The sequence below is a fragment of the Coturnix japonica genome, chromosome 7 (assembly GCF_001577835.2).
Source record: "Coturnix japonica isolate 7356 chromosome 7, Coturnix japonica 2.1, whole genome shotgun sequence".
Taxonomy (NCBI): Eukaryota; Metazoa; Chordata; class Aves; order Galliformes; family Phasianidae; genus Coturnix; species Coturnix japonica.
Window position 1 is genome coordinate 23,393,547 of NC_029522.1, and position 26,364 is coordinate 23,419,910.

Below are 26,364 nucleotides of genomic sequence, written 5' to 3' on the forward strand. Positions count from 1 at the left end.
AAAAAATGAAAAAAAAAAAAGAAAAAAAAAGGCAGAAGAAGCAAAAAGGCGGGGTGGGGTGTGGGGAAGAATCAAAGGGAGGAATGCGGCCCACCCCAACCTTTGATTACCCCAGGCTGCCGGCTGCCTTCAAGAGCCCACGCCGGGGAAGAAGGGAGGGGGGCGGAGGAAGGGGCTGGGCGGCCGCTGCGGCTTCAGCACCACGAGCCGCGGACAGCTCCGCCAAGCGCGGGCACGACGGCACCGCGCTGCGCGCTCCCGAGACCGGGCACGCCCGGGACCCCGCAGAGAGCCCTGCGGAAAGGGCGGGCGTGGAGGGAGGCGGGCACGGCGGTGTGAAGGAGCCGGAAGGCAGCGAGGAAGGGCTGAGCTGATGAACACCAAAGCTCAGCGCTCCGGCATGTTTTCGGCTTGCTTTTCACCTCCCCGCCGCCTGCTGCGGGGAGCTACCGAACGGGGAAAGTTTGAGAGGCAGGTGGCAGCCATGGAATGTTTGGTGAGCCCTGCTGGTCAGGTTGTTGGCTGGAAGAAGAAGAAATGCCGCTAATAAACTTTTTTTTCCCCGGCAGATTAATTAGTTGCAGAGGATTTCATGGTTTAATAGCGATGATAATCAATGTTTTTCATTTCACCCCAGCAGCGTTTGTTTCACTGATGGATTTGTTTGCTTTCAGTAGCTCGTATTTCAGTAGAAATACGGGTTCCTTGTAGCCCAATAAAGGGTAAATATGACTGAACACTATCGCTTAATTAGAATTAATTAAGATAGAAATTATTGCTAAGAGTAACCAACAGCAGCCAAAGCTCGTAGCTCTATGAGCTCTATGAGCTCTATGAGCTCTAGGACTTTGTCCTGCTGCTCCAACCATTCTGGTTCGCCAATGTGCTGGTTTGATGTGGACCGAACCCATTAATGGCACAGATGGTGTGGAGGCTACTAGTCTATGGAGTTCTGCTAATGTCAATGCAGTGTCTCAGCTCAAGGATCCCATCAGCCACATGGGATACACTTTTTGGTGAAGCAAAGTGAGGCCTGGGCCTGAAATCACGTCAACACCATTGAAATTTCAGGATCCTTAAGTTGGTTTCTCCATAGAGTTTCTTCCAGCTCCCACATGACAGGTGTATAATATCTACCAAAGCCCAGATTGGGTTCTCTAGCTGGTGGGAACATGGGGTCTTAATTGGTACTGAGTCATGAGTTAGAACTGACAGATAACCTAATGCCTCCCAAAAGTCATGCTAGGCCCTAGTCACTCGAAATAGTCTCTCTTAGAATAAGATGTGATGTGTAAGAGGCTGTGCCGTGATCAGCAGAGGAATCTATGTTGCTACCTAATTAAAAAGGGAAAAAAACTGATTATTCGCCACAGAAAAATGAAACTAGCACATGCAATTAATTTCCAGCAAATAAATTGCACATCAAAATGCTGCAATGTTAAAGCATTCATCATCGCATCTTGCTGTTTCTCAGAAAAGCTGGGCAAATTTGCCATTGTGGATCTCTACAACATATATAAAGCTTCTCAGAATTTCACATGTGTCTGACGGGGTCATTAGAGAAATAATAATGGAAAGAGCATTTTAGGGACTTCCTGAGCATAAGACAGGCTGACTAGAGGCTGTCTAGATGCCCAACCTCCAGCATGGTTTTCCACCCTCTTGCTTTTTATTGCCCTCATCCTATTATTTTGATGTCACCAACATTTTCAGAATGGTTCCATCAATAACAGAACTGGAGAAAAATATATTGTTGTCATATTTTGCATGTGTGATGCATCCTTCATCCTTCTCTCCTGGCCATGCCTGGTTTTTTAGAAAGGATGTGCTCACGATAGAGGAGATCTCTATATTATACTCTGGGTTTTAATGTGTGGGCTGTGTGCCCAGAGAGTTGAATGGCTGATAAATGTGACAAAATAAATAAAACAAATAATAAATCAGAGGTACTCCATATGCTTCCCAGAGGTGAGCTGGTACTATTATTCCTCTTTCAGTAAATGGGACAGTGGCCAATGTTTTCACACTTGGATGCTGCATTCAGGTCCCTTGATATGGATTGAGGTCCCTTGCTTAAAATGTGCACACCAGAAAGAGCTGGCCCAAGCCTCAGTGAGATCTTAGCAAAGGCAGGAAGTTGTCAGGGGATCAATGCAGGCTGCCTAGCTTTGCTCCATGGAAAGCAATGTAGAATAAATAAAGGGCAACACCTTCTCGTCTTAGAAAAAAATCTGTCTCTGAGAGTTTTGGCCCTGTGTCTGTTGAGTCCACCAACAGTTGCAAGGATAACACAGGAGGGAAGCATACTGGAAGCAGCAGTGCTGATGCAGACTATTTTACCTTACTTGGGTACAGAAAAAAAACAGGGGTGCATGGGCTGAGAGTGGGAAGTGATTTCTCTTGGTTCATTCCTCCTGGGTGTTTATGTACTGACTACTGACTGGGACATGCTGAGCTCTGCAACATCTGGGAATGAAAATGATTGTGCTCTATAACTTACTGAAGAAGAGTGAGTGAGTGGGGACCAATGGTGTGAGTGTGCCCCTCCAGTTCAGGGCATTACAGAGCATAGAGAAGCATGGTCCAGCCCAGCTTTTGCAAATCTTAAGCTCTCTGTGCTGTTGAGAAATCTTCCCTTCAATGGGGCCACTCCCATGCTTTTCTTCCTCCTTTGAAATAAGGCCAGGATTCTGGCATGATGCTCTCTCTATAACACTTATTTATTCTTAATAGCAGCAATAGCATTAATAATCCATAATGTATTTTCATTCTGTAAGCTGCACAGTGTAGAGAGTGTAAAGAAGACACGCGCCTAAGAAAGCACCCATCCAGGCTGGGCCTCAGCACCAGGTCTCTGCTGCTATCCACACCGTGGGCTATTAAGGCCACACTGAGAGCCTCTGCAGAGACCTGGTGCTCCCAGGAAATGACCAGGCATCTCAGTACAGCCCTGTATGCAAGTTTGAAGCAGGTCCTTTGTCAGGATGGTTTCTAATGCCAGGCTGCAGATTGATCTCACAGCAGATACCCCAACTCTGGTCTTCTAGAGCAGAGTATGGGCTGTTGGCCCTTAGCTGACACCTCAACAGAGAGGAATGAAGTATTTCTGTTCAGGTGCTTCTCCTTACTTCTCTGTACAAGCTATAACTCAGTGCAGTGGGGTGCAAAGGGTATCTGGAGCAAGCAGTGATACTTGATCTGCCTATGTGGAAGTCTGATATTGAATCATATTAGAAATAATTTCCTCTTTTTTTTTTAAATTCTTTTTTTATTATGTTATCAAGTCAGAGATTGAAAAAAAATGGCAGAGACCTCAAGAGGGTAAATGCAAGCAGGAAAACTGTGTGGACTGCAGCCTAACAGCTTGAACACAGCATAACAGTCATTGTGCATGAGTATGTGAGAGATAAACAACATAAATGTTGATGGAGACAGCCAGGATCAGAGAGCCAGAAAGCTGCCAGAGAAACATCCCTTTGTGTTTTCCATCTCTCAGAAAGCAAACAGTTACCTAAACCCATTTTCATGCCCACCTACTCGGTCAATAGCTGCACTGCGCTTCCTGCTCCACTTACAGCTCCTTAATGGTACAGAGGAGCTCTGATTGCCGTGGTGTAGGCCCCATCCCTTTGGCACACCATTACTTAAATCCAATCCATTGAAGGTTCCTACTGCTCTCTCAGTGATGGGGAGCTGCTCATCAGCTGAGTACCCTGTGATTGCTTGTCACAGCCAGACTTCTCAGTTCTTTTTCCTAGATGGAGATATTAAATAAATCTCAAGTGATGTAATTACCATAACTCAGTTGATGAAGCTTGTGGGCAGACACAGCCAGGGACTAAAGGGAGCTCTGTCACATTTTCTTTGTTTTTTTCTTTCTTTCTGGGCAGTTGCAAACATGCTGACAAAAAGGATGCTACTGCTGGGAAGCAGGGCTCAGCAGGTGGGGGTTTATGCATCCTCCGAGCATCAAGAAATAATCCATGTATTGATTGGAATTATCTTCTCAAAGGAGATCAGAAATAATTTCTGAAGTGCTGTGCCTTGGTATCTCTACTGCCTTGGGTTGCAGCAAAAAGCATGGCAAGCTGCTCTCAGTGAGTCCCTGTGCTATTGCTTTCTCCCTGTGCAGGGCTGAACTTCCATTTCTTCTCTTCCTGTGAGGATCGTGGTCTGCCTCTGAGCAGATAAACAGCATTTTTTCCCCCTACTTTCACAGCTCTCTGCTCTGTGAAGAGAAGGAACTGTTGTTGTTTTTATTCAAAAAATCAGGCATGTACTGCAATAACAGCCCGGGCAGACAAGCACAAACACAACTGTACATCTCTTTTTCCTTGGATTTTGAAAGAAATCCAGGTCTTTGTTTTATCTAGCTTCCTCTGCAAACACTTTTGAGGCCAGTCATTGCGCATGAGTAGGTGAGAGATGCAACATGAATGTTGATGGGGACAGACCCCATCATTCCTCCTTTAGGATTTCAAATTGAAATCTGGAAAGTCAGAACAGTATTCTTTAGGATGAGGCAACACCAAGCATGGGGCTTTCCTGCCCTCGAGTCCTAGAGGGAATTTCTTGCCCCCTTGGATTACTGATCAGAGCTGTGACTTGAAGAGAGCAATTGCAATAGGTAGGGCATTTCAGCATACATTCAGAAAGCATTTAGCCAGATGCTGAGCAGTTTTAACTATCTAGGAATGCACTAATTGTCATGAAATCACAAACCTAAAAGGACCTGGAATGTAGATACTAAAACAAACAAACAAACAAACAAAACAGAGAGAAAGCATATAATTGCAGGTCCCTTGGGTATTTGGGTATTTCTGCTGCTCTCCTGAGTCAAGACAAATTTGTTTCAATTCTCCAGTTGTGTTCTCAGGTGCACTGGTTATTTTGGTGATGTAGAGCAGCCCTAGAACCAGCTCTCAATTGTCTAATATGAGACTAAGAGAAAATAACGGGGTTTAAAAAGCGTATTAGAGGCTGATACTGAGAGATGCACTGTACTCCCTGGGTCGAGATGAGTTGAGCACACCTGGCATATCATCAGATGTTTGCTTAGCTGCTGGGATTCAAACTGGATACAGTAACACTGAGAGTATTCCCCATACGATCTTAATAAAGCTCTCTGGAACTCAAGAAGTGTTTGGACAGTGCTCTCAGACATAGGATTTAATTTTTCCATGGTCCTGTGTGGAGCCAGGAGCTGGACTTGATCCTCGTGGGTCCCTACCAACTCGGGATATTCTTTGACTTTACTGTGGCACAACATTGCCACAATCAGCTTAAGGACAAAGAGCTGCTTGGCCAGAGGAGCTTCTGCTGATGTCCCTGCTTCCTGCCAATAAAGGGGAACAGTTTTGCAAAGGAATCATGCATAGTAATGTTGTGCTGAGATGTCCTGGATCTTGTGCTAAGTAAGAGCCCTCCTGAGCTGTGACTCTCCCTGAGAACACTGAACAGGTGGAACTTTAGATGCTGTTTCCCCAAAGTCTTCCAAATCCGTATCTTAGGATTTAACATCTTAGTCTGCCCAGATAACATCCTCAGCTAGAGCAGCTTGTTTCTGGATCAGCAGGCAAATGTATGCACGCTGCATAAATACAAGGCAGGCAGTGAAATCACTTACAAGTCAGATAATCTTATTAGTTTCATAAATAGGAGATGAGTTTCTATGAGGGCAGAAGAAAATGTCCAGACATGAGGACCATTTTAGGTCTCTCCTAAGTGACCATTGCATACTGAGGGTCTTGAGAAGGGAGGGTACACTGGAGGTCAGAGAAAGACACACAGTGGAGAATCTCATAGGAGGACATCCTAGTTACTCCCTGTGCTGACAAGTACCCACCACATGTAGCAGTTTCACACCATTTTCCCAGCAGGAGCAGTCAGTAGGTTTCCAGATACATTTGCCAGGTATAAAGTACAGGGCAAACCCACAGCCTGTTGAGATGCCCTCTCCCCTTCCCTTAGTATGCTCCAATGCACATGAGAAATTCTGGCAGGGAAGCTCAGAACTGTTGCTAATAAGTGCGCAATGGTTCCACTGGCAGGTATCACTCTTCCCAGTGATTTCTCCTCACACCTTTGCACAAAGGACAAGTGCAGTTTCTGCTGATAAAAATACTGAGGGAGCCCTCAGTATTTTTAACCCATCATAGATAAGATAGGGATAAGAGGATCGTGTGGATTTAAAGGCCGGGCTGTCGGAGGTGGAGTGCTGCTAGAGATGAAAGCAGGAAGAAATGCAAGAGCAGTGTGTGGGGAAAGTCAATGAATTTACAGCAGCAGTGAAAACAGGAGTTGATTTTTTTGACCCTTGCACTTCTAAAGAGGGTCTCCCAGCAGTAAAACAGCATGGAAATCTTGTTGTGAAAGGAGGGTTATGGCTTTGCACGTAGACCAGGTGGAGCATTCAAAAAGGATCTAGGGCACAGTGGGGACATTGCCAGGTCTACAGGAGCACGTCAGGTAAGAGACTGTTACCTCCAAGTGATGGCCCAGATTTAGCACTTCCTAATGGACTTAATGTTAATTAAAGGGAGATCTCAAAACCATATGCATGTTCTTGCTGAGATAATTAATTGGTTTAGAATAAAGTTTATGTAGTTAAGGAGTTTTATAATTACACTTCATGGCAGGGGGAGCATTTTAGGGATGGATGCTACCAGAACACCTCCAGGTAGATGCTGAGCGCTGGGTTCCCCAGTGGCCTGAACCCACCCTGCTGATGGGCTGGAAATCCTCTTTGGTCCTTGGGGTCATGCTGTTAATGTGTTGGCTTCAAAGGACTGAGGAATTCACAGTCCCTCAAAAGTGACTTCTGAGCCATCTTCAGCATGCAGGCAGCAGTTCCCTGCTGCTGAAGGGACTTTTCATTTCTAACCACCTTTAGCTCTGTCTGTTGATGTCCTTTTATCCCTCATCACTGTGATGATGGGCTGACTCCAATACCAGCCCTTAACACTAATGTTGTTTCCCTGGGTCTTCCTCCCAGGCAAACACTTAGTCTCATTCATGAGAGGGGGAAAACACAAAGTCATAACCCTGTGAAACACGTAGCTGCCTATGTCACTCCATAACTCACATCCCTGCCATCCTGACCATGCGTAAGGACACGAACAACCATCTGGCTCTGCAAACACTTAAGTTAGGTGGGAAGGCCTACAGCCCTTTGATTTCTATGGAGAAACTGAGGCACAGAGATGAAAAAGTCCTTATCAGAGCCAGCTGCAAAGTGCTACAATAGGGACCTATTTTATGTTATGGGAAGGCTTGCCTATGAGAGCAATTTGCACATCTTTGCGTGATGTGCAAATAACCACACACACAATGCATATCTGTTTTTCTTCCTTCTCTTTATGGCTGAATAACCATGCAGTCTTTGTTACATGGAAGTTTGACTGCTGCTGTTTATTGGCCCCTGGAAATGGGATGTCAACGGCCCGGGGCTCCTTTGCAGCAACTCGCAAAGGCCTCCCGAGTGCAGAATTACACCCGCTGGAGGAAATAAACAGCAGGAACGGTAGAGTGACTAAGCACCAAAGATCCTGCATTTGTGTAGAAACTAACAATGAGAAGGAGGAAAGGATGCCCTGGAGGACAGAGAGTGCCATAGGAAAAATTGTTTCCAGCACGTTCTAAAAGCGAAAGTTTCCACACAGAAGACAAGGGCAAATTTGAATGTCACCCCATGCTTGCACCTGCCTGCTTGTGGTCTTGGGCAAGGCTCCCTGCCATGCATGGAGGTCAGGAGTCCCAGCAGCCCACCTGCCCTGGAGGAGAAGAGGACAGCATTTGAGCATGCTGTGGCCTCACTGGAGGACCTAGTGGACCTATTTATTTTATTCATTTTTATTTTAAGAGGTTTACATTTTCTGGGTCAGCACTAAGTCCCTTGGTCTTGTGATCTTTACATACCAGTAAACATATGCAGAGGTATGAGAGGGGACCAAGTGCAAGCCAGTTCATCCTTCTGACACTTTTATTTATTTCCTTTCCCCATCTGCCACTGCTCAACTCCCTGCCTGCGTGTGCTTCTGTGTGTGTGTTTGTGAAGGATGGAAGGGGAAAAGGGATGTGATCCTGGTAGTGCCACAGAAGATCTCTCCACTTTGAGTTGTAGCTTTCCACTCTCCTTCCTACCGCTTTACTATATCTATCACTGCTCTGGTCATGTTACACTGCTTTGAACACTTCTGCTTTGTGGAAAAATAAGCTGATGTATAAAATGAAAAAAACAAAGGGTTTTTTAGTGCTGATGCATGATGTCAGGGTGGTAGTCACAAAGCTGATGCCACCTGCCAAGCCCAGACTAAAAACCAGTGGCAAAGCTGCTGTTCTGCTGAGTGCACTGAAGGCTCCCAAGCGAAAAGCAACAGCATCCACAGCTTGAGCTGAACTCTGTGGATGAAAGCAGAGACAGATGCAAGTCATCTATGGATCAAGCAGAGAGGGGGACACTTAACATACACTGGCTATTAATATTTCATGGTCCAAACATCTAGCAACCATACTGAGAGGAGAAACAGAAGTTTATTCTTCTAGGTTTGAATTTAACCATGCCTTTCCTGCTGAATGTGCCAGCTGAGGCTAATCATGGCATGCAGTGGAGTCCTCTGTGTACCTTGCCTGGGGTAAAACCCTGATTTTTTCATGTACTCTGTAGCAGTTGTAGCAATATCTACAGTTCTTCACGCCAAGGTAGGTTTGAACCATCAACTACAGGCAAAGCAAAGTCCAATCACTGTTAAGTCTGTCACCTATTAAATCATTCAGATAATCATCATCTAAAGTACTTGGCTTTTCCAGAAAAGCTGTTTTTTTCTTCTAGGAACTAAGCCCCAGGAAATCATAACCCATCAGATATTTGCAAAGTGGCATGCATTCCAGATAGACTTTTTTCATAGCAGTGGCATTAACACACATTGAGCTTGTTCCTGGAATGAGCACTGCCTCGGAGTTGTCAATACTTTAATCTGATTTATACAGGCTGTGTACTCTCTCTCTCCCTTCCCTCAAATGAGCACTAATAAGTTTTCAGTCTGGACAAATCCCAGGTAGTGGGATCATTACATAGCGATGTATCAGCTTTGCTGTTGAAATCAGAGATGAAGCAGGGACAACAGAAAACATTTCTCCTGCTTGTTCTTAATTCTGTTCACAAATAGGCTAGTTCTTGTGTGAAGTATGACTGCCTTGTAGGAATACACTCAATTTTTTATATTACTGTGCACCAATTAAGAAACTAGTAGAAGTTTGGAAAATCTATGGAAAAAAAAAAAAAAAAGATGGCTGCATCCATGGGGATCATTAATATACCACATGGTGCCATGACCATAAATAAAACCTGACAACACCTGCTAATGCAGAGGGAACTACTTGTTCAGCTGCTAAGAGCTTCCTATCAGGCTCCCTCCAATGATTTTCAAAGCCTGATCTTTAACTTGCCTGTGGATTAGAAAATATTGGTGGGGTGTTTTCGGGGAGGGAGGATAGTGGTGGTGAGTCTTTGTCCTCCAGGACTCACTTGTCAGTTTGTAACCATATGATGTATTAGACATCACTAGACATGAATGTCACTGCTTTTAGCCTCAAATTCTATCCGCATGATATTGCGCCATGATGCAGTCACAGTCAGCATCTTGATTTGATTCATGCATTGCCTCACAATTTGCTCCAGGAGGACTTGGGATCTAATTCTGCAGATGAAAAAATCAGCTGTACCACCCCTTGCAGGCCTGAGCCCTACATGTCTGGCAAGAACCATTTTCAAAGCACAGTGAAGCACCACCCACCGCTGACAAAACTGCATGGAAACGATGGCTATTTCCAAACTTTACTTGACCTCAGAGGGAACACTTGATTTCTCTGTGTTACAATTAATCCAGATGGACAATAGGAAAAGAAGCAAAAGACTTGCTGAAAACCCAGCTGCTGCTCCCAAGCCTGGATTTTCTAGGTCAATACATTTCAAAAATTTTTCCACTGATGAAGAGAAGGGAAAATCTCACCCTTCTACATTCAGCCTCAAATCTGTGTCCTGCAAGATCCTTTTAGAAGAAAGCTGGTGCATGTTAAAGGAGGAGATCTGCTCCCAACCCATACTTTTGCACTGTGGTTTGATTCAGGGCTGCCCCACAGCAATGAGCAGAGCTTCACCATCATCCCTCCAGTCAGTGTTAGTGAAGATCTAAAACAGCCAAGATGAGTTTTGCAGCATGGACATCTATTTTTGTAGGAAGTGCATAAAGAATGATAAACTCATTTCACATGCATCAATGAGCAGCTGTCTGGGACCCAGAGATTCCAGATCTTGTTTCCTTAATCCAAATGCAGGCCAAGTTACTATCAGAATAATCCCAATTCGTTGATAATCTCTGAAGGATTCCTGTCCTCAGTAAGAGCAATATAATTTCAGGTTAACAGATTGAATTATGAAATCATTAAACAATCCTATCAGCAAAGATACACATGCATGTATCTATATATGCACTAATGTGTGTATTGTTTGTGTATGCGTGCACTCTTGCATGACAAGATCTAACCAGACAACTCTTACACTCCCTTTCTGGTACCAGAGCTATAGAGCAGCCAGTGAATCTGAAAGATGGAAAATGTCAAATGGACCACTGAGAATAAGTGTTGTTTCAACATACAATCAGCAAGTGAAATCAACTGTCTCAAGATATCACTCAGGATCAGACAACGCATTTTGTGATGGACAATTAAGTACTAATCCCATGAACTATCACTTAAAACAATGGATCTGCGCACTGGTAGGCAGAAGAAAGGAATCAATAGACAACCATGCTGAATGGGACATGTGGTTCCTGTACTCTTGTATAATGAAATGAAATCTCATCATCTTTAATTGCTATAACTCTTGTTAATGCAATGAGTATTTTAATAATCTTTTTGCTGGATAGAAATATTCCAAAACATGCTACTTTGTTGAGTCCCAGAAGTTACAACTGAGTCAAGACAAACTTCTGCAGCCTTCAAGCTGTGACCCGAGTGAACTTGCTGAAAATCCTTCATGAACCTTTCTGAAAGTGAGACTTGTGATCATGATGTTACACAAAAGCAATTTCCTACATCAAATGGGAGTTTGTAATTGAATGTGGACATATCTGACAACACAACAAACATTAAAACTGCTGCTCATTGCACAGTGCATCACGTCTACGTTTAGCTATAGTCCCATGGGGGAAAGGACAACTCTTTTTATTCATCTGTAAAGACCCCTGTGTGCCTTTGACACTGGGGGATTAAAAGAAAAATTAATTGCCTACCAGACCCTTGAGTTCTTCATGCCACTTTCTTCTCCTCTATCACCCTACCTTCAGCCTTTTGAATCTGGAAGTGGCTGTAGATCTTTCTAAATGCCAGAGGACCATTTTGTTAAAACATTATCCATCTTAACGTCATGTCAGATTTCTGAATGAGAATGCATTCTTTGGTGGGAACAGGCCTATAACTTATACTGCTTCTCATTTCCTGAAGCATTGGAATTGTGCTGCTCCCTAATGTTATTTTATTAAGACGCGATTTGTCATCATATTGCTGAAAACAAGATAAAATGCAGGCTAATTAAATTCCTTATTTAACTTGATGAGCATCTGCTTTCTGTAGTCACACACTTTTAAGCAGAACCTTTGTAGCTGTTTCTCAGGATCTAGCTATCGCGACTCTTACTGCTATCAAAGTGAGGAAATACCTCCATAAATACAGGCGCATGCATTCCCATTGCACACAACCCTTGCTATTTATAGTGAGAGTTGCATAGCACTACTCAGGCAGCAACTGCAGCAGTGCCTTGTGAACATGCTGCTCTGACACTCCAAGAGTGGGGTAACTGCTATCCCAAGTAGCCCAGTGGAAGTCACTGAGACAAGCTGGTAGCAAAATACTGCAGCTGACAGCAAGTGCTTTTTAGATCAGGCTGCTACACAAAATGTAGCAAACAAATCACCTTGTGACTTTTCCCATCTGTAGCAGATGAGACTCCCAACATAAAAGAAAATAATCTCTGTTGAAAGAAGAATGTTAATAACAAACTTAAGCACGGACACATCAAGTTAAGTGTGTGCTTAAGTGTGCTGCTTGCCAAGGCTAGATTCTGGCTCACTTACCATGTTCTGCATTCATGGAGGTTTCTAAGATAAGAACCTTCCTGCATATTTCGTTAAGTAAAGATTGAGGCAGAGGAGAGCCCTGAGTCTACATTGTCTACACTCCTCAGTAAAGCAGTAGCGGCCTATGTCACAGAAGATAAGGAGAAACGGTTGTACCAGAATCCAGTGTAAGACTGGGACTCTTAGGAAAGTCTCTGGCACACCACAACCCTGGGTCTGTGTCTTGGAAGCCCCCCTGAACCCAGACTTTGTGTCTCAGAGAAATCTGCTGCCTCTTTGCCTGCACCTCTTGATCTGAAGTGTGCTTTGAGATCTTCCAAGGAGAGATGCTACTCCTGTGCAAGGGCAGAAGACTGTTACTATTGTTGGTTAATTATTTACCATCAATCACTTTTGATGCTCCTGCTTAAAGGATCTCTGTGTCTCCTGTGCACAAGGAAGAGAAAGGGCAGAGAATGGGGGGTAGCTTTAACAAACAGGACCTCAAAAGCTGGCTTCATATCAATACTACAGCACTAGGATTAGCTGTTTATTCTGAGCTCGAAAACCAGGCCAGTAATTTAAGCTCCAGAAAAGAACTGGAAATGGAACTTTTGTTTCTTTAGCCTGGTTTCCTGGGGAAGCAAAGCTTATGCAATTAAATTCTTTGTGTGTGCATGGTTGTCCCCTTCTATCTTAGTACCCTTCTGCCAGTTCAGCCACGTTTCATCGTGATAAAGCTCTGTTCAGCATCTGGAGAAAAACAAAGAAAATAAATAAAGGGAAACAAAACAAAACAAAACAACAAAAAACGTTTGTATTGAGCAGAGGGACGTGCTCTGGCCTGAGCTCAAGCACACTTACAGGACTTTGAAGAGACCACATCGCCTGTGCCTCCTGGAGAGGGATCACACCTCCTGTTGTGTTAAATGCTGGCAATACAGCAGCTTTGGAAACACTATTTGCATCCTAATGCAGATTTTTCTTCCTTTTTATTTATTTATATATATTTTTTCTCTCTCTCTTTTTCCTTTAAATCTTTCTTTCAGATGCCAATAAACAATTCCCCACACCTGGGCTGCATAAAACAAGAGCCAGCTCAGCCATGCAGCAGCCGTGTGAGTGTGGCGGTGGCTTGGCAGCAAAGTGGAGGCCATGTGCTGTGCAGACCATTGCTCTGTACTGGAGCTGTGGAGGGGAATCCAGCCAAGAAGGACAGAAGGCAGAAAAGAGACCCTGCAATCTGTTGGTGGGGTTGTACTATAAACAAGAGCGGGGAGGCTTCAGTGTGCCAGGGAAGAACAAGCTGTGTAGATAAAAGAGGCTGCTTTAAAAGAGTGAGGGCAACTGATTTTCCTTGTACCCAGTGGACAAGGAGCAGGAAAAAAGAAGTGGTCATCACTAAGTGTCAGTCAGAGGAGGGGAACAACCCTTCAATTCTAGAAAAAAACATACAAAGCTCTCTGGAGATCTTTTTTCATCTGGTTTTTAAATGCAACTGGATTTAGCAAACTTCAGATTTGGACTCTGATACTACAGAGGTGCTCAGGGAAAGGGCCTTATTCAGAGTCTACTTGTGGTAGCAGCTGGGCTGTCCAGTGGGTCAGCCATGGTCCGTGATGTGCAGTGGCAAAGAGAAAGCAGAGGGAATCATTGGCTGTCTACCAACAGAAACCCTCAGAGAATCAGAAATGGATGCTGCAGGGTCAACTACCATGCCCAGGTCCAGTCCAAAACCTGAGGACAGGCCAAGCACCCTCTTGAACTCTTAACCTGGGGCTCAGTGTCCTTCAGATCCCACTGAGGATCCCAAACACAGCCCCTCAGCTACTGTATAAAGTATTCACATTAGACACTAAAAGTACATACAAATTGATTTCCCAACCAGGAAAAACAAACAAACAAACAAAAACAACTCTGCATATCCACAGGCTTTTCTCTGCTTCTCCTTCACTGAAATCTTCCCTGAAGAGCTGACCTGAATATCCCTAGTCCAGTCACTTGCCTGGCTTTAACTGGGAAGAAGCTGAAAACCATCATGAGTATGGAATTTATTTATTTTAAAGAGAGCAGTTATGAGTTCTCTCCATATGGTTGAAGACTAGCATGTTTGAGCACTGGAAATGGTGTTGCTGAACTTGTGTGGGCTTCCAAATGCCCCTGAGAAGGTGGAGCATCCAAGGGCCATCAGTGTGGGCTGAGGCTTGCATTTCCAATCATCTCCTGGATGGTCTTGATGCACATAGTGACTCTGCACGTGGTTCACCAAGATCCATAGACACTGCAGGATGCAGATGTACGGCTCTACTCACGCAGGGAACTGTGACAGTGTGTTGGAAAAGAGGTGAAGTGGACGCATTCAACATGAGATATCAACTGGGGTGTGCTGACCCACCGACCCTCCCAGGATTTTCTTACTGCATCTCTGTACTCTGATTTGGTGTGTAGAGGGTAAGTCCAAGCCACTGCTGGAAGTATGTTCAGACTGAAAGGACACCTGGAGTGCTACCAGCAAACTGCTCACAAATGGCCTCTTGCTTTGTAGCTCTGTTCCCTGCATGGTTGGTCTGTTCTTTGTGCCTTGCTGAAGTTGTGCCATATGGAGCAAGTGCTTCAACGTCTGTCTGGGTGTCTGCCTGACCGTGAGACCCAAGAGCTCTTCTCCTCTCTGCAAAACAACTCTCTAATTGTTCACATGAGTTGGGGACAGTCCTATGGGTGCTCATAGGGCTGCATGTCAGGTCACACCTTGCTTTCACTGCCTGCCTTGTTTTTCTCAAGCTGACGAGCTCCTGACTAATGACAGTCACCGCTGCTTAATCAAGAAGCAATTTAAGGATAACCTTTTTTAATTAACCAGCAGAGAGGATGAATAAATAAACTGCAAAACAACCAGCTGGCTGCACCACCCCCAGCTGAGGGGCCTGTGATAGAAAATGGCATTTGGGGATGGGGCAGATGGCTCCAGAGCTGCCACTGGACAGGATGGTCACAGTATGAGATAGGGATAAGGAAATGGGGCTCCCCAGGGCTGTTTCTTTGCCTTTATCCCCTAGTACTGCCCTGCCAACATAAAGTAAAGGTGAATCCCAGCTGTCCAGGAAGATCAACTTGATGTGTATAATTACAACTAATGGAAGCGCTTTTTTTTTTTCCAGAACTTTAATAAAAACGTGAATAATTACAGTATTATGAAGGCAGCAGCATAGCTTTTCATAATGCATTACTACTGTTTGTAACTGAGCACCAGAGGACAAAACCTCAGCCCACAGCTTACAATGGAAGCCCCATAGCTTACAACGGAAACGCCATAGCTTACAATGGAAGCCTCACAGCTGAATCTACTTCCGCCCCCACCCGCCCCGATTCCCTTAGAGTCCCTAAAATGGCGCCGCGCGGGGAAGACTCAATTTCCCAGTGCGCCGCGCGCCTCTCAGACAGCTTGGCGTCATCGGGCGGCAGAGCGGGGGCTGATGGGTATTGTAGTCTGCGGTGTTGCGCGCCTTGTGGCGGCCGGGCTGGCCTCTGCCCGCTGGTGGGTACGCGGGGGTTTGGGGAGGGTCGGTGAGGGCTGAGCCCATAGCGGGTTGCAGCGGGGCAGTGGTAGGGCGTGGGGGCCTGGTCGGCGGCGTGGTGCCTCTGTGGGCAGCGGGGGTAGGAAGTGTGTTGGGTGTGGGGTGGCTCGTGGGCCTTGAAGTTCCCTATCCCGTAGGGTTGGGGCAGGGATGGAACGTAACCTCTGGGAGGGGGGTGGGGACGAGAGGAGCGAGCCTGGCTTTGTACGGTTAGTTTAGTGCATCTCTGAGTGTTGGAGGAGGTGGGCAGCCTCTCACACGTGAGGCCAAGGAGCAGGTGGAGAAGGGAGGTGTGGTGGGGGCCAGCTGCTTGTTTTCTGTAAGCTCTAAACAAGCACAGCAGTGAGAGGGGCTTTCTCTAGGGAGGAGCTGACACTCACCTCTGTGTGTGTCTCTTATGTGCTGTGAGATGCCTGAGGACTGAAAAGTTGTTAGGAATCGATGACTGATAGTAATGTGTTGTCAGTACGTTGAGCTTGTTGCTGGGGGCAAATTTGAAACTTCCTGCTGCTTTATTTTTTAGGCTGCCCTCCGTTCCTACCAAGAAACGGGTGCTTCTGAGATGAAATAACTGATGTACTGACTCAGGTTTGTTTTGAACTGGTGAAGATGTCATCTGGCCTTACGGAGGAGCAAAAGAGAAGAATTGAAGAGAACCGCCAGAAGGCTTTGGCTAGGAGAGCTGAGAGGCTAGCAGCCCAGCGGGGTGGGCAGCTGGGGATCAATGGGCCTCGGGTAAAAGAACAGAATCCAGACAATCGAGGAAGCTTGAAGCAAGAAAACAATCATGTCAGGTTCATTAGCCTGCCCCAACAGAATCCAGACAGTCCTGTGGAGCAGAAGAGCTATCTTCGGAAAGATTATAATCATTACACTGCGAACCAACAGATGGCTGGTTCACAGGGAGAGCAACAAAAGAATTGTTCAGAGGACTCAAAGCAAACAAGTGGCAATAAGCAGTTCCCTACACCGATCCCAAATTCTCTGAGTTATTCCCATCAACGTTACTCAGATGGACAACATGGACAACAAGCTTTAATTAATCCTGGTACATTCCAACAGCCCAAGTGCTACCCAGCTTCCAAAAACCCTACAGGAACATCTCTCCCTAATTTAACTGGTAACTGTAACGCTGATGGTATTAAAGTTGTTTCATCACCAAGCAGCGCCACTCTGAGTGCTTCAGAAATGGTGATAAATACAAACAGATCAACAGACAGACAAGGTGGAAGTGGTGCCTTTCGGGCCAGTGGTAAGATGCAGAAGCTGACCAGCCCTGCTGTTGCAGACTCTATCAAAGCTGCCTCTTGCAAGAAAGCAAATAACGTTACAAAAGGAAAATGTGTGAAATACGGGGAAGACCGTTTCCAGGTTGAAATAGGGTATAATGCTGACCTGGTTGCTTTGTTTAAGACAATACCAACCAGAAGCTATGGTAAGAATTGATTGATAGCTGTTTTCTCTGTGCTCTGTTTGATTGTAGTTTCAGTATATGCTGGAATTGTAGAAGCATTATGCTTTTAGCGGGGGAGTTAATGTTGGGATCAAATATATAGGATGGTATTAATGGAGTGCTGGAAAAGTCAAGGCAGCTGAAATTGAAAAGAAATTCTGAGCATAAAATTTTGATTTTGGATTTAGCCAAGAAATCAGGAGTTATATGAACAGTGCTTGAAGAAGTTTAGTGTTGGGAGCTGGTCAGTGTTTTGGGAATGAAGGAAGTTATTACTGAATAAGTATGGGAAAATAGGCCACTTCCGAGTTGACGGGCTGAGTATTAACTGTGTTATTGCAAGTAGTGGAGTTTGCAAGTTGCTGATCTTCTTTCCATGCCTTTATTTCTTGTATTCTCTTTTTGTTTCCCCACATATATTGATGCTCCCTGTGAATGACTGTTCCATCCTCATTGCCTTAGCATTAATGTGCCCTATGGCTTTATTTGGTGCCATGTAGCTGTAAGCCTGAGCATTCTGTCTTTCAGATCTCTATCGAGAAATCTGCATGTATAAAATGGCATAAATGTTTAACAGCACCACTTTTTTCTACCCCATATAACTCATATTCTGCCCTATTTTAGATCCTACTACGAAAAAATGGAGTTTCAGCCTGGAACATTACAGCAGTTTCAGTAAGTAAATGGATTGCTGAGTGATAAGAAAGGCACTTAAGACTTAAGATCACCACTGTAACCTTTCTCTGTGATTTTACTTCGTTATTGTCTGGAGTAATAAAAAAAGATGGTGCTACTCAAACATAATGCCCACCTTTTAGGCTTCTGGCTCATATTATTTTTTGACATTTTGTAGTATATTAGAAATACGATTTTTTTGATGCAATCTAAATGCCTGGCTTAGATTTAACTTTTTCTGCAGTTGCTGAATTGCTTAGGAATCAACAAGCCTGATTATAGCGGATTCTGTATTGACGACTGGTTATTGGCTAATACTTGATTTATAGATCTGTTGAAGTACGTTCTTTTTAAACTTTTCTTTACTGTTTTTCCTATTAATTTTGGGTGTCGGGAAAGGAAAAAGTCTAATTTTCTAAAGCTCTGAGTGAGGCTGAAAGTGAACTACCAAGGATGGTTTTTATCTTTTTCTGTACTGTCATTTTGTTCTGCAAAGATTGAGGGATGACAGGTGAACGAGCCAGGTAAGCTCTTCAGAAGTGCATTGTCTTGAAGCTAGTGATAAATCACTATTGATTTCAGTGGGAACAGAATTAGGCCTGTGTTGAGCACTTTGAAAAACCCACAGTTGAGTGCTGGTTTTCTAGCTTCCCATGTGGGTTGCCACACACATTCATTATTTAAGTGCTGCTGGTTTACTTGAAAGTGTATTGAGTACAGATGAGAGTGGAGTCCCTGCACCAAGAAACTTTCAAATGAGAAGAATGATTTTTGGAAATTGCATTATGTCAGGCTTTTCTTTTTCTCTTAAACTGTAACTTCAGCTGTAATTATAAAGACAGCCGTGTGGATATAGATTGACAAAGAGACAGAAGGGAAAAATGTAATGCATGTTAGTGTTGTTAGTTGTGGTCTTCAACTGGTAAAAATATGTCTTTTCTCTCCCCGTGCCCAAGCATCGTGACACAGGTGGTTGCTGCAAACTGTAAGACAGGAGCCACCTGGCTGTGCAGAAATACAAGTCTAACAGCAAGCTGTGTTACAATAAAAGGTGATGGTCTTGTAACAAAGAAGGGATCTGTGGTTTTGGATGAGATTCCTTCCTACAGTACTATGCTTACTGAGCATTTATCCTTGATGGGTTTGCTTATCAGATGTCCGTATGAAGAGAGAGGCACAGATTTTTAGATCTTTCTCCTTTGCTACTTGCAGAAACACCTTCCAACCTTCCCAGGCACATACTATTGATCACCATATCTCTGCAGCTTTTTATGTGAAAATGGTATGGCCGTGTGCAATTTACTTCTGAAAGTGCTTCTGCAGGTTGCCTGGACTGGCCTGGTGACCCATGTTTTGGGATTGCTGACAGCAGGAGCCTAATGTAGTAGCAGTTCTGAATGAGCCCTGATTCCTGTACTCTTGCATAGTTGCCCTGACTTTGCTGCATTCAGTGTGTACCACCATTCTCTATTCTTTGTCCCTCTAAGATAAACTGAGGAATCTTAATTCCCTTTAAATGTGAAGGTGCCTGGCTTGCTTGTCATCTTCTTGTCCTTTCTTTTCCCAAAGTAGTTTACCAGTGTTCTCCAGTCTTTCCTTAGTATCTTATGTTTTCTTACTAGTGAAAGCAGCAAGTCAACTTTCCTCAGTGATTCTGGCACCGTTGGAAGGGGAAAATGCAGTTGACTTGTCATCAGGCTCTGATTTCAGCAGCAGCAGGATTGATACAGTATCCCTCTTGACAATGTGCAAGAACTGGAAGAAACCTGCAGCCCTCATCAAAGGGAAGTGTGTGCTGATCTCTCGCTCTCGGTTTGAGGTTGATATTGGGTATTCTGCAGAGGCGGTTGGAGTGTTCAAACAGATGAATTCCAGAATTTATGGTGAGTCTCTACTTTATTATTACTGGGGCTGCTTTTGAAGTGCTGTGCATGATATGGAGGAGAGGGAGTGTGTGGGGGCATCAGCCTTTGAAATATTGTGAGAGGATGTGCTTTGGTGAGGATTTTGAGAGCTTACTTCTGGTGTAGTGGTGTATCTGTGCCCTGCACAGTGCCAGAGAATCTCTTCTTCGGAGCCTATTAGTCAAGATGATATTTCAGCACTTGGCATTATGTTTGCTCTCAAGGTGGGATGTGATGGCAGTTTGCCAGCATAGAGGCCTTGCTCAAGTTCTTGTATTTATTGTCAACTGGCTGCAGCTGTCTGAGCAGACTGTGTTTACTATCAGCTTTACTGATATTTTATGAGGCGAGTGGAGTTGTAGAGTACTTCTCTTGTTGGCACTTAGATTTCAAAGGTACACTCTAGTTTTCCCACCAGTTAAGTGGGAATGAGGTGCAGTGTGATAAAGTGACTTGTGCTGTCACAGCAGGTCAGTGACAGCGTGGAGGGCAAATCCTGGAGCTCTGGTTCTTTGGGCAGAGCTCTACTTGGCTCACTCTGTCTTACTGATTCAGGATTCTGTCTTCTCTGGGGGTTGTAGGCACATGCTACTTGGATGTACAACTGCCAAACAAGTCAGGACCTCATGTTACTTTTCAGTGTCCATGTTTCTAACTTTCTTTGTTTAATGTGAAGACAAGGGGAGGAAAACTGATGGCTGGGCAAGGTAGGAATTCTGTTAAACCTGTTTTGAAATGAAGATATATGGCTGGATAACCACATTCTTATGGGTAGAGAATTCAGTCTTAAGAAAGTTACAATAGTGTTTTGTATATTTATTTATTTATTTAAACTGTTGCAGATATGAAGACCAGAAAGTGGAATTTCTTACTGGAGGACTATCCCAAACTGAGTGAGTAGCTGACCTTTATTTTCTTTTTTTTTCTTTTTCTTTCTGTCTAGGGCTATTTTCTGGGGAGGCAAGTGAATTGTAGCTTCATTTCTTGGATTAAGCCTTTTCATTCCAATGAAATGAGCGGCTAATGAACCATGAAGCAAGCGTCTTTCTGCTTTGTCAGACACTTACAGTGTTTACCCAGACTCAAAACTGTATAAATATGTATTACTCATACTGGCCTGTTTCTGTAAGGTTCTTTGCTGAATTTCTGTGCGGCTTCTTAGAGGACCCATATTAACTTTTACAAAATTGCTACTGCTTATAAGGTACGGCAGCTATACCTGAACTAAGGAACTGCAGGAGAACGAATTCCTATCTTTTGTCTTGCAGGCTTTGAACAGGTAGGCAGGGTTGCTACCGAGCCTTAGTTTTATGGGCTGTCTTTAGGTTTATTTTCATAATCTTCAGTGCCAGCCTACCCATAATGTTTTGCTTCCTGGTATGCATGCATCAATTCATAAAACTGCACAGCCACCCGTTGCTCAGAAGAGAGATCAGAGCAAAACTTACCAGGCTGTTCTACTTCCAGTTCTTCCTCTTAGTTTATTACAGAATAGAAGAAGTGTGCTTAGTATTGTGCTATTTCATTTCACACCCAGAAAATACTGACTTTTCAGATCAGAGTACTAGGCCTTCAAGTCAACTGATGATTTCTATAACATCCAGCTCATCCACAGATGCAATCTGGATGCTGACTGTCTAGCTGATGTTGTTCAGCCTCTATATATTGGTGCTACTAATAACACCAGATTTTCAGCTGACGTATGAAGCAGGTTAGAACTCAGGTTTCTTCCACAGCTGAGTTGGCCAAGCACTCCTACGCTGTTGGCTAAACAAGAATTGCTTGTTACTGTTACAAAAATTTGTAGATTTGCTTAAAGCGAAGGTCATCTTGAAGAAGGATTTTATATCCTACTAGAACATTTCAGTGCTAGTTGATAAGGTGCTTTAAAAAAAAACCACTCCATCCCTTACAGATGGAATCAAAGCACATAGTGTTGTTGCAATGTCCTTCTCTTGGTAGAAGTTGACCAATAGGCCCCTGCATTAATGCATCCATGCTGTGCTGTTGAAACTGACTCGCTGAACTGAAATGCAGAACTTTTCTGTGGATGCCACTTTGCAGAATAATCCTGTCTAAGCAGCATGTTCCTAGTGCATCTGCTTCTTAGTTTTGTATGTTTAGTGAAGCTAATAGAGTGCTTTGAGGTAAATAGCATTATGCAAGTACTAAGTATTATGATTTATGGTTCTAGTTGGCCTGATGTGTTTGCCCTGGTACTTGTGTGAGTATATGTGGCTGTGGAGTTTGATTGGGGTAAGATTCAGAAGGACCATTAGCAAGATGCTCTGCAGTCATCCTTTGAAATGATGTTGTGTTAGGACTGAGCATTTCAGAGCTGAAATGCCATTGCTCCAAATAGTTTTGGCCAACTTAGCTTGATGCTTTCATGGGATACTTAAGCACACTTAATAATTACCTACATGTGACTGTGATGCATGCCTGTTATGTTAGTAATGGTTGTAGGACTGAAAGCTGTGATAGGGCCTTGTAGCAATGGCAGGCTGTGAAAAAAGTGAGCATGTTTTGGTGGTGACTATTATGAAACTCCAGGATTGTGATGCTCACATGCTCTGGGTTCAGTGGGAGCTGATGAGCCCACACTGCTTTTTAAAAGGGTCTTTTGTAACTGCTACGGGCCCATCCTGTAGTAAAAAGTCTGAGCAAATGCATCATCTCCCAGCCTGTCACTATGCTTGCTGGCAGTTTTACACATTGCATTAATTCAGAATCCCACAGATTTAAGGAAAGCAAAGTCAAACAGAAAGGAAAAAAAAAATAAATCAAACCCAACACTAAACCACAAAAGATTCTGTAGATGTTCTTGCAAAGAGTAATTTGTGAGGGCATTTGAGGTTTCTTGTAGCACGTGCCTTTCAGAGGAGCAGCATTCGCTTTGTGCCTGTTAATTTACCTACGCCAGGGAAAAAAAAATAAAAAGCTGGTTGCCATTTCCAGCAATGCTATCTGTTAGTTTGGAGCTGTTTGTAGAGGTTAATGTCTCTTTGCCTAGTTGCTCAGTCATCTTTATATAAAGGTCACTTCAGTAAAATGTGTCTGTTGGATGAATCATGCTGGTGGCAGATACATCTTAATCACTCTCCCAGCTCATGTACAGAACAATAGCAACAGAATTATCAGTGAGCAAATTGTAGCAATTATGCTAACATACAGCTCAGTCTGTGAGTGTAATAACAAGCTTGTGCTGTAGAATGGAGAGTTCTTGCTATTGAAGTACAAATTGAACTGGAGAGTTTAAAAAGTTTGGCCAAAGCCCAACCACAAATGGAAATCTTTTCATATGTATATTTCTTTGAATTGCTTTTCCCCTTTGTATGACAGAGATCCATTCTGCCGCTTACCTCTTGGAGATAGATATTCTAATTTCAGCTAAGTTCTGGAGGTGCATTTGCTGCTGGTGTCATGAGTATTTGTTTCAGTGTGCATAGCTCTGGTCGCTTTTGCAAACAGAGCAGTTTCCTATCTTTCTGACTTCATATACAAACCAACTACTGAAATAAGGTGCCTCCTTGCCATAAATGATCTGTGTGTGTGAATGTTTGTGTTCATAGTACAGTGGTGCCTTTTATTTCTGTCAGTGGTCAGAGACTGATTACTAAACGTGTAGTGAGCAGGGACCTTGCAATCGTGTTTTAAACTGCTATTTTTTTTTATAAACTTATTGTTAGATTACAAAGACTTTTTTTTTGGGTGGAGGGGAGGATAGAGAGACTGAAAGAGAGGCCACAAGTCAAACATCAGTCGTGTTGAGGGATTGAGGTGGCAGCCTGTGGGCTGGTTCTGGCTTGCAGAACTTCTGTCGTGGTGAAAGGCAGAGTGCACCAGCTGAGCAAGGAGCTGCTGTTGGTGTCATGTCCCTGGGGGATGGCTGGCTGAGTGCCACTGACCGCAGTACAAGAGTAAGTTCTGACTCTGAATTTTCTTATCCAAGTGTGGTGAATTGGAGATTATCTACATTTCAGAAAGAACCAAACTGGTGTGAATTTAGGTAACAGGAAGAGAAGAGAGTTTTCAAAGCTGAGGATGTGTGACCCTTAGGTAATTGTCTCGTAACTCCTGATCCATGTACTCAGGGATGGTGGAGACCTCAGAGATATTTAATGCAGAATCCCAAGATGCCTCTGCCTTCTGGGTTTCAAGAGCTCTTTTGTTCCAATCCGTACTTTCATTTCTGAGTAAAGTGTGCCCTAAACTGCCCTCAATGTGAATAATCCAGCTCCAGCTGTATTAGTAGCAATCATCTCTGAATGATGGTATCAGACTTTCAGTTTTTTATAATCAAGTCTAAAGATGAGGGGAGGGAATGTGATTCATCATTTGGTGCTGAAATAGATTTCAGGGAAGAGGCCAGGCTGACACGAGTGTGTGATGCAGTACTTTCTTGAGCTGTGTAGAGGTAGGAAATAATGTTGTTGTTGATGTTGAGGTCAAGGGATGTTACCTTGGTGTCCTTAATGTGCGTATGTTTCCCATTCTGATAATCAACTGCTCTGTTTGCAGTGAAAGTGTTCCAGAGCCTTGTGTCTGTAGAAGTGGAGCCACTTCCTGAGGCAGTCATACAAGCCTTTGCTGCTCAAATACAGAACTCTACATCACAGAAGATGGATTTTCCTGATGCTGACCTTTCAGTAGTGGACTCTAAAATTGTGACAAGCCTCATGCCCTTTCAGAGGGAAGGTGTGAAGTAGGTCCTTTTTGTGTGCTGTTAAGATCTAATCCTCGCCTACAGTTCAATAGATTCAGGCCTCATTTTTTTTTCATGGGGAGGGCTTACTGTTTCTCCATAGTCTTGTGGATGCGTTATGGACTCTTGCATGTTTTGCCTGGTTTGTTTTGTTTGACTTTGTGTGCCTGTGTGTGTGTTTTGTATGACACACTTATTTGTTTCCAGCTATAATTCTTCATCATTAGTAAGGATGGAAAAATAACATTTTGTTAGTCTCATAAAATTGTTGAAGTGATACATTTCTCATCTCTATCCCATGATTCAGTATGTGCCTAATTGTCATATGATGCTTTTGTAAGGTCATCTTTTTCCTAACCCAGTGCAGTGCATCTCTGTTGTTTGTTTGTATTAAAATAGTAATGCATATGGAAAGTGCCAGGAAATGGAAACCTGACAATGAAAGGCATAAAATTGCTAATTGTATGTAGAGAGGAACTTTCACATGGCCCTATTTCTGCCATGTTTAGTGTTTAGTTGCTGAATTTTAAATGCAATCCAGGAAAGCCCATAGTTACTGCTATTTGTGTGACCATGTTATAAATAGTATTTTCTTAGCCCAGTATGAGTGAACTCGTAAGACAGAACATGAATAATTGTATGGAATGTGCTCTTTAAATAAATGTAAATTCTTTAGTCTGCTCCATATATTAAATCACCGTCTCTAAGTAACCATCCAGGGTCGCTTGGCTGAACTATTTAAGCTTTGAGAGAAGACTGTTGTGAGCTGCTCACCTGCATTAAGACTAATGGAGAAGATATATGTTTACTGAAATAAAAAGCTCAGGTCACTTTCACGAAATACACCTTGTAGGCTTAATCTGCAAAGGCATCTGTAGTTCATCAGGTGCTGTGCAGCTAAAGATACTACTGCAATTTTGATACTGTATAATGTCATCCATGGTCTGCAGAAGGATTTAATTTTTTCACTTCTCAGTTCTACAGAATGCTCCTCATCTAATATAGACAGAGGACTTGTACTCATCTTGGCTACCAGGAAAAAGACAGTAACTCATTTCTTGACTCTCATATTTTCCCTTCTCTATTTTCCCCAGTTTTGCAGTTTTAAAGAATGGACGTTTACTTCTGGCGGATGACATGGGTTTGGGCAAGACTGTTCAGGCAATCTGCATCGCTGCGTACTACCAAAAGGAATGGCCCTTGCTGGTGGTGACTCCTTCTTCTGTGAGGTTTACATGGGCAGAGGTACTGTGAGTTTAAGATTATGTGGATGGCCAGTAGAGGGCATGAGTGATGGTTATTCTGTGTTATGATCAGGACAAGTTAAACTTTTTTTTTTTTTTTTTAAAAAGATGTGTTTTCAGGTGAAGGAAGTAAAATCTGTTCTTATTTAGAAACTTAAGAACAGAGAAATTGCTTAACAGTGGTGCTGACCATCTGTTATATGCCTATTTTATTTTACTGGCCAGTTTTCTTTTTGTGGTCCAGCTGTTGGAAAGGAGATCTAGAGAAAATATCTCCTCTGAGCCTCTTAACTTTGTTCCTGCAAGTCAGCTAGCTCTAAAGAGGTGTTTTGCACGTTAATGTCAAAGACGGTAGTTGCATTGAAGCAATTGTTGATTGTATTCAATCCCTTTATAGCTGGACTTGCTGGAATAGAAATTCAGCTGATGGCATTCTCACCTCTTTTCATGAGGTCCCATTATCATTGTCATTAAATGTTTGTCACACTGTGTCTTTCAGTCTGTCAAGGGTATGACTCCTTTGAGTCTTTTATCGCCATTAATCAGAAGCCCAAGAAAGTTTGTGTGGTTAGGAGATGTAATTGGTTGAAAGAAATCGCTGTTATGACTTGTACACTGAGGCTTTTTAGTTGCCGTAGGCTAGTGAGATAATACAGACCTGTGGTTCAATACCTATTCTGTATCCATGGCTCCTG

At 43.5% G+C, this 26,364-nt stretch overlaps 1 protein-coding gene across 2 annotated transcripts in view; it reads left to right on the forward strand.

Annotated features, from left to right (window-relative positions):
* The first annotated feature begins 15,534 nt into the window (after window positions 1-15,534).
* The window catches only part of SMARCAL1 (SWI/SNF related, matrix associated, actin dependent regulator of chromatin, subfamily a like 1), a 34,588-nt gene continuing 23,758 nt past the window's right edge, over window positions 15,535-26,364 (forward strand). The window contains exons 1-7 of one of the 2 annotated variants that reach the window (XM_015868825.2): window positions 15,535-15,648; window positions 16,212-17,123; window positions 17,766-17,816; window positions 19,439-19,699; window positions 20,563-20,613; window positions 24,242-24,425; window positions 25,520-25,670. In XM_015868825.2, coding sequence (XP_015724311.1) covers window positions 16,298-17,123; window positions 17,766-17,816; window positions 19,439-19,699; window positions 20,563-20,613; window positions 24,242-24,425; window positions 25,520-25,670 — 1,524 coding nt within the window. In that variant the 5' untranslated portion in view covers window positions 15,535-15,648; window positions 16,212-16,297. Of the gene's footprint in view, window positions 15,653-16,211; window positions 17,124-17,765; window positions 17,817-19,438; window positions 19,700-20,562; window positions 20,614-24,241; window positions 24,426-25,519; window positions 25,671-26,364 lie in introns of both variants that reach the window. The other variant, XM_015868826.2, reaches the window with a different exon arrangement.